The sequence below is a fragment of the Sus scrofa genome, chromosome 4 (genome assembly GCF_054392235.1).
Source record: "Sus scrofa isolate SSC_HxYL_T2T_F1_AM1 chromosome 4, Sscrofa_HxYL_maternal_Yorkshire_Landrace_v2.0, whole genome shotgun sequence".
NCBI lineage: Eukaryota > Metazoa > Chordata > Mammalia > Artiodactyla > Suidae > Sus > Sus scrofa.
In genome coordinates, this window is record NC_139386.1 from 85807299 (window position 1) to 85820274 (window position 12976).

General features: G+C 37.6%; 1 protein-coding gene across 1 annotated transcript in view; it reads left to right on the plus strand.

Moving 5' to 3' along the window:
- The window catches only part of F5 (coagulation factor V), an 81329-nt gene extending 68805 nt beyond the window's left edge, over positions 1-12524 (plus strand). The window contains 6 exon segments of the mRNA NM_214120.1: positions 44-147; positions 589-744; positions 3628-3772; positions 6803-6954; positions 9665-9847; positions 12192-12524. Coding sequence (NP_999285.1) covers positions 44-147; positions 589-744; positions 3628-3772; positions 6803-6954; positions 9665-9847; positions 12192-12338 — 887 coding nt within the window. The 3' untranslated portion in view covers positions 12339-12524.
- Positions 12525-12976: the final 452 nt, after the last annotated feature.

The window sequence follows — 12976 nt, forward strand, 5'->3', positions numbered from 1 at the left end:
TCTTCCCAATTCAGAATAAGTTTTTTCCTTTCTTTTGTTTTAGGACATTGGCAACCAAAATTAGCAAGATTAAACAATGGTGGATCATATAATGCTTGGATTACAGATAAATTTTCAGGAGAATCTAACTCTAAACCTTGGATTCAGGTATGTCTTATTAACCCGATAATATTTATTGATATTGTACTAATAAAAATGACAGTGATTTAGTAATTTCTTCTTGCTGTTTTTGCAATGTTGTTGAGGGAAATAACAATTACTAGGTGCTAGGCACCATTCTAAGTACTTTACATACTCAAAATGAGCCCTATGAGGTTAGTTCCAGCAATATTCTATTTTACAGGTAAAAAAAACCCCTAAGACACAGAGATATTAACTAACTTCCCAATGTCACACACGACTAATTAGTGGTTGAGTTTAGATTCAAGTTCAGGTACTCTGCTCAAATATGGACTGCACCTAAACATTTTGTTAGTTTGCAAGGTATTGGTTCTTTTGTTCTAAAAGCAGTTAGTTGTGCAATGAATTAAGGCCCCATGTGACTTGTTGACAAGGATGGTTCTGTTTAATGGCTTTGCTCTATTGCAGGTAGACATGCAAAGGGAAGTCGTATTCACAGGGATCCAGACCCAAGGTGCCAAATATTACCTGAAGTCCTACTACACCACTGAGTTCAATGTGGCTTACAGCTCTGACCAGAGAAACTGGCGGATCTTCAAAGGGAACAGCACAAAGAACGTGATGGTCTGTGTACACCACTGTTTCTTCCTCAGCCTAGGGTTACTATGACAGTGTCTTTAAAAAAACATCTTTCTGGGTGTTGTACACATGAATGGATTAGTGCCTTATGGAGGAAAGTGGTAAAATGATACGTCTATGTATTACAAATTAAAGGGATAAGCCTGACTTCTGAAATTTCCAAACTATGTAAAACTTGAAAAAAAAGTCTCTTTATCATCAAACTAAATACCCAGACTTCTCAGATTGGCAGATGGTGTACAACAGAGTAGAATGTCTGGTCTTGTGCCTAAAGGAGCTCAGGCTAAAAATTGGCCACCAAGAGTTTTTATTTTACTAACTTTTACAGTGCATTTTGTTCTTTATTTCAGTGTAACTGAAGGAATTAGTAGTGTTAATACCAGCAATGCTCTGAGGCAGTGTAATTCTCAGATTTTTTTTTTTTTTTTTCCTGCCCTGCTAGATCTCCCAGGGGCTCAGGCATGGTTATTCCCAAAGACCCTAATTCTTCCCCTCCTCTCTTGTCCCCCTCTCCAAAGAAAGCTATCTGAATGCAAGGAGTCAGTCCACATTACTATACTGATAACCTTGAATCAGTTTCATTTTTTCTATAAATCATTTACTACTTACTATTTTCTATATTATCATTCAGCTCTTTCCTTTTTTTTTTTTTTTTTTTTGTCCAAACCTGAGGCATGTGGAAGTTCCTGGGCCAGGAATGGAATCTGAGCCACAGTGGGGATCTATGCCACTGCTGCAGCAATGCTGGATCCTTAACCCACTGCACCACAGTGGGAACTCCCATTTAGTTCTTTCTAATAATAATTTATTTGCACTATACCTTAGAACAGATCATGAAAATTTTAAATCATGGCTCTTACCAATCAGTATTGGAGAGAGTACACAGATTACAGGTAAAGTTCATGGCTTAAAGATTTTTATATCTATGTTCATGAGAGATAGATGTGTGTAGTTTTGTTTATACTGTCTTTTTGTTTTAATATCAAATATACTAGCTTCATAAAATAAATTAAGTAGTGTGCTCTCCTATTTTATTTTCTGGATGATATTATCTAGTATTGGTGTTAGATTTTTAAACATTTGGTATAATTCACCAGCAAAATTATGTGAACCTAGATATTTCTTTTCTGGGAATTTTAAAATTACAAACTCGATTTCTTTTTTTTAAATTTTATTGAGATATAGTTGATTTACAATGTTCTGTTAATTTCTGCTGTACAGCAAAGTGACTCTGTTTGAAGAATATATATATATATACATATATATATATTCTTTTTCATTATGGTTTATTACAGGATATTAAATTGGGTTCCCTGTGCTGTACAGTAGGACCCTGTTGTTTATCCACTCTATATTCCATTTCTTTAATAGTTACAAGCTATTCAGATTATCTATTTCATGTTGGATGAATTGGGATATATTCGGTTTTTCAGTAAATTGATCTGCTCCCTCTGAGTTGTTAAAGTCATGTGTATAGGCTTATTTGTAGTATTTATTCCCTTATTATCTTTCTGATATCTGCAGGGTCTATAGCAATATTCCCTATTTCATTTATGATATTGGTAATTTGCATCTCTTCTCTTTTTGCTTCATCAGTCTTGCTAGAGATTTGCCAATTTTTTCTTATCTTTTCAAATAACTGGCTCCTTGTTTCACTGCTCTTATCTATTGCTTTTCTGTTTTCAATCTTACTGATTTCTGCTCTTATCTTTTGTTTTAGTTGGCTCTTTTAGACACTGTTCTGGCAGGGAAAAGGGAGGGGGAACAGTCTCTTAACTGCCAGGTAGAGGAGTTCCCATCGTGGCTCAGCAGTAATGAACCCGACTATATCCATGAGGATGTGGGTTCGATCCCTAGCCTCACTCAGTGGTGTTAAGGAACCAGCATTGCTGTGAGCTGTGGTGTAGGTCACAAACATGGCTGAGGTCCAATGTTGCTGTGGCTGTGGCCTAGGTCGGCAGCTGCAGCTCCAATTTGACCCCTAGCCTGGGAACTTCCATATGCCATGGAAGACAAAAATAAAAAGTAAAATTAACTGCCAGGTAGAGGTCAAAGTCCATTCCCCACTTAGCCTCCGTGGGTGACACCTGAGCTGGGACCGCTCCTCTCTGCTGCTGGGTAAGGATGGGAACTCCACTGACACGGTGGGGAGAGGGAGCCTTATTAGGAGCTTGAAGGAATGAAAAATCCTGGGTCTCTATTTGGCCTTCTCTGACACAACCCCAGTGAGGGTGCTGGGGTGCCTCATAACAGTTGCATGGAAATCTATGCTCCCATTTGGCCTTTGCCACTATGGGTAGGAGTGGGGGCCCACAGGTTTTTTATGGTGTTTGGCTTGAAGTAGAACAATTGTTGTCTTAAAGTTTTCTGTCTTATTAGACAGCCCTTTCCTGGTCCTGAAGCTAAAGAAAAAAAAGTTTTTTGCTGGGGCTTTTTTTTTTTTTTTTTTTTTGGTCTGTTCTTATTTGTGATTCCTGGATCCTGGCTTCTTCACTTCTAAATCAGTATATGAGGTAAAAAGAAAACACAGGGGACTCACCACTGTGTTGTTCCTTGGGTCCTGAGAACCCTGGACAGTCTGCCTTCTCTACCCCACCTTTCAGAGTCTTTTTGTTTTCAGTTGTACTCATCAAGAGAAATACCACATCTATACCATTTTCCTGAAGTGGAAGTATCCCCAATTATCTTATAAGACCACATTGATTTGGTTCAGGCTACATGAAAACTTAATATTACAATATTAAATTGGACCCAAATTGTATTATAAAATCACTTTATAGAAAAGGTTTACATAACTAAAGTCTTATAGAAAACCTTAAAACCATATAGAAAAGGTTTACATAACTAAAATTGTCTCTTTTCCTCTAGTATTTTAATGGCAATTCAGATGCCTCTACAATAACAGAGAATCAGTTTGATCCACCTGTTGTGGCTAGATACATTAGGATCTCTCCAACTGAATCCTATAACAAACCTGCCCTTCGATTGGAGCTGCAAGGTTGTGAGGTTAACGGTAAGAAACACAGATGTACTTTTTTCTCACCACCGCTCAGAAAATCAAGATTTGGGAGGTATGGGAGAATGGGTAGAATTTTTAGTTCTCTTCAATCACTTAGGCTCCTTAAAAAAACCTTTGTGACACAGAGGTTCCACTCAGGTAAATTCTCTTTGTGATCTAGTCTGAGACTGGTTCTAGTAGCCAGAGGGCAGGCACCATCTCTCTGAATGGTACCTGGATTTCGTGGACACTGCCCTGACCATCCAAGGAAGGGCTCTAACTTAGAATGACCTCCAGCAGCCCATTTTCAAATTATCAGAGATTCAAGCTAGTCTGACTCTTCTCAAGTCTTCCAGCCAGGTCATTCAGACTATAATGTAATAAAAGTATCTAGTGACATCACTGGCATATATTAGCTGTTCAGTGAATGTTTTTGAAACATAAATCTGCTTTCCACCTCCCTGAAACTTTGATTGTACTCTGTATTCTGTTTCACACTCTTTGTAGGTACCCAAACCTTTTCTATGTAAGATTCTGTTTTTCAGGGGATATAATGTGACCCATGGTATAAATAAATCAAGGTAATCATAAATGGCCATAATAAAATTATAGTGTACATAACAAGATGTTTAAGAGTCTTCTAAACTATTCTTCTTATCTGACTTTTATTTTCTTTTTAGGGCTAAGCATTTGGCACATGGAAGTTCCCAGGCTAGGGGTTGAATTAGAGCTGCAGTTTCCGGGCTGCACCACAGCCACAGCAACACATAATCTGAGCCATGTCTGCGAGCCCTGTCTACACCACAGCTCACAGCGACACCAGAAACGTAATGCACTGAGTGAGGCCAGGGATAGAACCCACATCCTCATGGTTATTAGTGGGGTTCATTACCACTGAGCCACAGCAGGAATTCCAAAATTTAGACTTTTTCTTTTTTTAGGGTCACATGTATGGCATATGGAAGCTCCCAGGCTAGGGGTCACACAGCCACAGCAATGAAGGATCCTTAACCCACTGTCCACGCCAGGAATTAAACTCTCACCCTCATGGTTACTAGTTGGGTTCATTTACCGCTGAGCCACAGTGGGAACTTGTCTGACTTTTTTTTTTTTTTTTTTTTTTTTTTTTGTCTTTTTGCCTTTTCTAGGGCCGCTCCCATGGCGTATGGAGGTTCCCAGGCTAGGGGTCTAATCAGAGCTGTAGCTACTTGCCTATACCATAGCCACAGTAACGTGGGATCCAAGCCATGTCTGCAACCTACACCAGAGCTCACGGCAACGCCAGATCCTTAACCCACTTGAGCAAGGCCAGAGATCAAACCCGCAACCTCATGGTTCCCAGTCGGATTCGTTAACCATTGCGCCATGACGGGAACTCCCCTTGTCTGACACTTAAAGTGGTGCTTTCCAGTGTTTTTTATTTCAAAGCATGTATAGAAAATAATACTTGTCTAGCAGTCTGGGGTAAAAGAATGAAGCAGTTGACCGTGGACTTGCCTGATCCAGGCATCATCCAGCTGCTCAGGGTTGAGAGAGGAGGGAGATCAATATATAGGCACAGCTGAAACTTGCTGTGGCACATCCGTTGGGAGCTACAGTGACTTCTTTCAGGATAGAGAGGAATAGCCATAGTGGAGGAAGTAGCTGAACCTTGGAATCAGTTTCTTATCAAAGCAGATAATAGTACACTAAACTCGATAATTGTGAGGGATATGGATTTGGGCATCTTGCCAGTAACCTGATAGCCACGGTATATAACATCTCCCACATAAAATGCACATTTTTTCACAGGCAGGGAATCTCTTTGAGATTTCTCCTTAAATATTGTTTTTTTTCTTTCCATATGGTTATGATGTATATGTAATATGTTCAGATCACAATATCCAGATACCCTAAAATATGACATTCAACAATATTAGTCTATTTAAAACCTCTATTTTCCATACAAGAGGGTTATTTTTAAAAATTTCTTCACGTTCTTAAAAAAAAAAATGTGTTCCCATTGTGGCTCAGCAGTTAATGAATCCGACTAGCATCCATGAAGACGTGGGTTCAATCCCTGGCCTTGCTCAGTGGGTTAAGGATCTGGCATTGCCGCAAGCAGTAGTGTAGGTCACAGATATGGCTCGGATCCAGGGCTGCTGGGGCTGTGGTGTAGGCCGGTGGCTACAGCTCCTATTGCACCCCTAGCTTGGGAACCTCCATATGCCATGGGTGAGGCCCTAAAATGACAGAAAGACCAAAAAAATAAAATAAAATAAAATAAAAACACTTCACTTTCCTGATATTTATATAATTAGTCTTAGCAGTAGCCTTTCTTTTTTAAACTTTTTTTTTTTAATGGAGAAAGTAAGGTGTCACTTCAAGAGAATTCCTATATGATTTACTAGCAAAGACAAAGTGTCACAGAGATGATGATAGTGGGCCGTCAGCTGGATTCTGTCACTAGATATGTTTCTTACACTCACAGGTCACTTGCTGCCTGTGGTATTTAAATTCGTGCCTTGGCAAAATTTTAAAGACTATATAACATGAATCGTCCTCAAAAGGTTGAAAATAAAACATTAAATGTGACTAATGAGGTCCACTATAACCTCTTCTTTGTAGCTTTTGTTAGAAGAAAGAGAGTGTGTTTTTATGTACATAGATAGTTTAGGAGTATTGTCTGCCCCAAAAACAGACAATATCATGGAACATTTGGTCTAAAAGGAGGTAAATGCATTTAGATGTTTAGGACATGGTATTTAATGTCAGACTGCCTGGGCTCAAATCTAATTTCTGATTCTTCCAATGGTGTTATTTTAGGCAAGTTACTTTTTCTTGTTGTGCTTTTGTTTTCTCATTTGGAGATATTTGAGAGCATTAAGGAATACCTGTAAAGCCTGAAAACAGGGTTTAGCACTTGGACAATAAGTGGTCATTGCTGTGATGGTTGTTTTTGTTGTTACTTAGCATTCAAATTATGTCTTGTCTCCTCTGAAGTATAAAGGGCTATGCAAGGAATATCAGTAGTGTGTAATTAATCACATTATTGTCTCCTGACAGGATGCTCCACACCGCTGGGTATGGAAAGTGGAAATATCAAAAACGAGCAAATCACAGCTTCCTCATTTAAAAAATCTTGGTGGGGAGATTACTGGGAACCCTTCCGTGCCCGTCTCAATGCCCAGGGCCGTGTGAATGCCTGGCAAGCCAAGGTGAAATGTCTCCTGTGAATGGAGCTCTCAGCCTTTCAGAAAAAAGCATAGGCTCTCGCTACAGGGAACATGGACAGTCTGGGAAGCCAGAGTGTCATATCCTGTTTCTGCAGATTATGATCCTAGATCTGAGAACTAGGATGTGTGTCACTTTGATAGCCTTAGCTTGAACTTTGTCTTAGAAGTTATTTATCATTTCTGTGGTTCTTGGTCTAGTCTTTATTTAGATTAAGAGTAGGCAAATTTTTTCTACAAAGGGCCAGATAATTTTTAAGCTTTTTGAGCCATACATTTTTCATCAATTCTCAACTGTTCAACTCCGCCATTGTAGAAGAGAGCAGCCACCAACAATATGTAAATGAATGAGCATGGCTCATTCATTATAATCTTATTTATAAAAATCTTATTTATAAAAATAGGCATTTGGCCAATTTTGGCATTGGGCTGTAGTTTGCCAACTCCTGATTGAAACAAGTATCATTAGGGATAAATAATTTAGATTTGCAACATCTTCTATTCTTTTTGTTTCCCTCACAATTTAGTAATATGTTTCATTTTCTTAAGAGTGTCATTTAAAATTTTTTATTCCCATTTTTTGAGAACTTTATGATATTCCTTTAGAGTTGGTGGCATGATAAAATGCTGCAAAACCAGGTTTATAAATCTGAACAAATATCTCATGGAGAGTTACATTGCCCTTGATATCAGTTTATTGAGAAATCCAGGTAACTTAGTTCTAGGGTAATTATTAATAATTGACTCATATTTATTTCATTCTTCAACTGACCTGGAAAGTCAGAACAGCGTCAGAAATCAGAACAGTCCTGTCAATCAACTTAATCCAAGTTCCCTATTTTCTACCCTCCTAATTCCCTCCCTTAAGACACCTACACTCCCATTCCTTGGACTCTGTATAGAATTCCATGTGCTAATTTTAAATTAGACCACCAGAAAGGGAAGGGAATTGTGTGGTGCAAGTGGAGTAAACAGAGGAGATCAGGGCCCATAGAGTTAATTTCGGGAGCCAATATTTGTACCTTGACACTCATTTCTAGACTATCACGGAATCAGAGAATGTTAGAAAGAAAGGAGTTTCACAAAGAATCTTGTCCAGATTTTCCTTTTAAGGCCAAACACAAAGGAAATTAAATAAGCTTAGCTTAGCCTGGTGGCAGAATCAGGAATGCCATTCTCCTGATAAAGAGACCAGCACTTCTTGCACCATTTGAAGCAAACCAAACACCTTATTTGCAGTTTTGTAAAGGGGAAAACTTAGAGGCACAGAAGTGAAAGTAATAAAAGTAATAATGTTGTTTAACATTATGTTTATTTAATTTCTATAATATAAATATAATATAAATAAATAAAAATATAATATAAATAAAAAGTTAAAGAGAGAGAGATGATATTAACCAATTCTTTCACAAATGGCCCCATCAATTTTATTTTAAAAATATTTCTTTCTATATAATTTGTTCTTAGTCTTTGTGATATAATAAAGGCTCTAAAGATAAAGGGCTAATTTTAAGTCTTAATGCTGTCATTTTAAGTCTGGAATTTTAAGTCAGACTGTTTTGCTTAACCTTGAATTAGTATGAAATATCTTTTATTGGGTTTCTTTAGAGATGCTAAAAAATCTCAGCCAGACATATGCAGGTATGCATGCAGACTGAAGTGTCTCTACCTCTTTTATGCTTATAAAAATCCTCTAGCTATCTATATATATTCTGTATCACTCATACAACCTTGATTTGAAAACACACTAAAACACCACCAGATGCCACTAGAGGTTATTACAAAATTAACCGGAGTTATCTAATAGTCATTTTACTTCAATTAATTTGCTTTAAAAATATAATAACATATGACTGCATACATAGACATACATATATGTATACATGTATACACAGACATGCACAAATGAGTGATGTTGAGAAAACAGACCAATATTCATTATTTCATACAGAACTGAATGAGACAGCGGGCCATGATAAATCTCTCAAAGATGAAAGTACCATCTCAAATTGCTCCAAAACTCAATTTGTCTTTCTGATCCTCTTTTTCCAAGTGCATATCACCAAACATGTGATTAGGCCTTTCATCAGGCATTTTGTTAGGCCAGAGACAGCACAGTTACTGTGCTATATCCAACCCTGGAAATAGCTTTATTAGGTCTCAAAATACTACATTTATTTGAAATGTCAGAAAAGAAGAAATTGGAATACTTCTCCTATTTGACATTAGCAATGAAAAGATAAATGGGGCTTTTCTAAAATAAGTTGAATAGACAGCACACACTATCTGATTCTTTCCCAGATAATTCTTCAGCAATATCATCATTATATTTAAACAAGCTTGCTTAAGTGAAGATCATTGACTGATAATTTAGGGATTTAATATTTTGTCAAATAAAATTCATTTATTTGTACATTCAGTGACTAGTTGTTGAGCAGCATCTGTGTGCCTTACATTGTGGTAAGTCCCTGCCCTCGAAGAGTGAGGAAACAAATAGCTAAATGTGTGAAATATTCCAAGAGTTTATATATGCACTGACAATAAATAAGCAGGAACAGGGAAGACTTCTAGGAGAAGGGGAATCCTCAAGGATGAGACAGAAATCTTCTGAGCTCAGTGCATTTTTAGGTACCTTACTCTAAAAAAGCAAAGGTTTCAACATCTGTCTTGGTCATTGATCTTTTCATTTTCATAGGCAAACAACAACAATCAGTGGTTACAGATTGATCTGCTCAAAATCAAGAAGATAACTGCAATTACAACCCAGGGTTGCAAGTCCCTGTCCTCTGAAATGTACGTGAAGAGGTACACCATCCAGTATAGTGACCGAGGAGTCGAATGGAAGTCTTACAGGGAGAAATCCTCGATGGTAGACAAGGTACGGGTGGTGTCTTGGCCAAAAGAAAACAGTCTGAAAACTGCTATGAGAACAGGACCTTAGCTTGCAAAATCTCTCTGCATTTGATAAATATGCACTGACATGCATTACTCTTTAAGCCTTCCAAGTCCCCTCTCTGTAGGGTACTTGGTCTTGGGACAGGGACTGCACACTACCTTCCTGTTTTGACTGAGCCACATATAAAATAATGAGGACAAAACAACAGGGGATAGTGTGAAACTTAATTAGCTCTGGTTGGGAAAGATGGCAAAAGGGTTGTCCCTGATTGCTTGAGCTGTGTAACAAATTAACATAGACTAGGTGAAAAACATTTATTTCTCACAGTTCTGGAGGCTGGAATCCTAGATCAGAGTGTCTACATGGTCAAATTTTTGGTGAAGGTAGTCTTCCTGGTTGTGCCTTCATATGGCCTTCCTTGGTGTATGCACACAGAGAGATGTCATGAGGGCTCTACCCCCATCCTAGTCCTAATCACCTCCCAAAGGCCCCACCTTCTAATACCATTCCACTGGGGATTAGGCTTTCAACATATGAATTTTTTTTTTTTTTTTTTGTCTTTTTGCCATTTCTTGGGCTGCTACCGCAGCATATGGAAGTTCCCAGGCTAGGGGTCCAATAGGAGCTGTAGCCACCAGCCTACACCAGAGCCACAGCAACACAGGATCCGAGCCACATCTGCAGTCTACACCACAGCTCATGGCAATGCCAGATCCTTAACCCACTGAGCAAGGCCAGGGATCAAACCCGCAACCTCATCGTTTCTAGTCGGCTTTGTTAACCGCTGAACCACAACAGGAACTCCTCAACATATGAATTTTTGAAGGACACAAACACACTATCTATAAGAGCAATCTAGAAAACCTATCATACTAGCATTAGCTTGGGTATACTTATTATTCATGGCTAATCAAACACTTGTTGCCATAATATATACTTTTCTGTGTCGTATGGTTACTAAGCAAAAAACAATTGTTAGCCTTCCTGATGAGGGGACTAATTTCCTGCAAGATGAACTAATCTATTGTACTCCTAAATTCCTACTTATGGTTTTAAACTTCTATCAGAGGCAAAGTTAAGGAGATGAACCTGATATTCTAGGAAAGGGAATTGGGCTGAAACCCTTAGGAGGGGCAACACAGAAGAAGAGTATGGACATTTACTTAATGCTCATCATGGGCTCAGCGCTGATCTCAGTTAGTGAATTTGAACCTCTCTTTAAACCCCTGGGTGGTTTATTTGTTTCTTTGGGTTTTGGTTTATTTCTCACTGTATCAAGATGTTCTCAGAGCAGTGTAAACATCATTTTTATAAACACATAGTAACTTAGTTTTTTAATGCATGTAAATCTTATGGAACTTGCTGGGGATGACCAAAAAAAAAAAAAAGGCCTAAAACACAGTTTGGTTGAGGAAATAGGGCATATGACAAAAAAGGATAAATAAAAATGCATGTTAATAGATGCAAACTATTTCCTTTGGAATGGATTAGCAATGAGATCCTGCTGTGTAGCAATGGGAACTATGTCTAGTCATTTATGATGGAGCATGATAATGTGAGAAAATAGAATGTGTACATGTTGTATAGCTGGGTCACCATGCTGTACAGCAGAAAAAACACTGTATTGGGGAAATAATTTAAAAAATAAAATAAAATTTAAAAAAAGAAAACAAGAATAAATAGCAAAAAAAAAAAAAAGAAGAAGAAGTAATCTTTATCCAGATAAGGTATTCAGAGTGCAGTTTTTCAGCACAAAGGGTTTAAGAAAAATAAGAAAAATAAAAATGTATGATTGCATTTTATTTTAAATGATAGTAATAGCTAACCATTTATTGGTGACCATTATCTGGCACTTACTAAACACCTGTCATATGTTTGCCTACTCTTTAAAATCTTTACAATAACTTCTACATGGTAAAATTTATTATCCCCATTTTGCCAATGAGGAAATGAAGAATCAGAGACTGTAAGAAATTTGCTCAAAGTCACAAAGCTACAAAGGGGCTAAAGGCAGGAATTGTTTTGCAGCTGCCTCACAGAACCATAGCAGATTTCTTTGTTTTTCCCTGTTTCAATTCAGATCACGGGTAAGGGGATATCCTCAAAGAGGTATGTCTGGAGTGTGATTTCATAACTAATAGAGGATCATCCTTGTAATAATTGCATGTGTTCACTGATGCCCATGGTTTGAACTAAAAGGATAAAAAATTATCTATAAGTTATTTCTTTAAAATATAGTTCATATACAATATTATGTTAGTTTCAGGTATAAGATCTTTATATCCATTATACCATCATTAAAGATTTTCTCATATTTCGTTTTCAGATTTTTGAAGGAAATAATAATATCAAAGGACATGTGAAGAACTTTTTCAACCCACCAATCATTTCCAGGTTTATACGCATCATTCCTAAAATGTGGAATCAAAGTATTGCACTTCGCCTGGAACTCTTTGGCTGTGATATTTACTAGAACTGAATATTCAAAAAGACAGGAGGGACTCAAAGATATCAGAGTGGGCAATTTATCTTGTAGCTATTTTAAATATTAAAATTTTTCCATTATTTCTCTTTTTTCTATTAGAGAATAAAATTTTCTATGTGAAATCTTTATGATATAGCTCCTTATAACCACTGAGATGATGACTGTTGTTTCTGCATTAATTTGAATATAAATAAGAAAATAGCAAGAAACAAGAGAAGATTTCTTTCACTGATTAAAAATGCTATATAAAGTAATATTCATGTATTTAACATTTTTCATTATAGTTCTTTTAAACCCTATACACATTAATAAAAGAGATATTACTCTTTTAAACCATTTATAAACCTGGATAACTTTCACTCCTACATTTTTCTTTAAAAGAACTGTGATTGGAATTCCCGTCGTGGCTCAGTGGTTAACGAATCCAACTAGCAACCATGAAGTTGCAGGTTCAATCCCTGGCCTTGCTCAGTGGGTTAAGGATCCGGCATTGCCGTGAGCTATGGTGTAGGTCGCAGACACAGATCAGATCCCGTGTTGCTGTGGCTGTGGTGTATGTCGGCAGCTACAGCTCCAATGGGACTGCTAGCCTGGGAACTTCCATATGCCGCGGGTGCGGCCCTAGA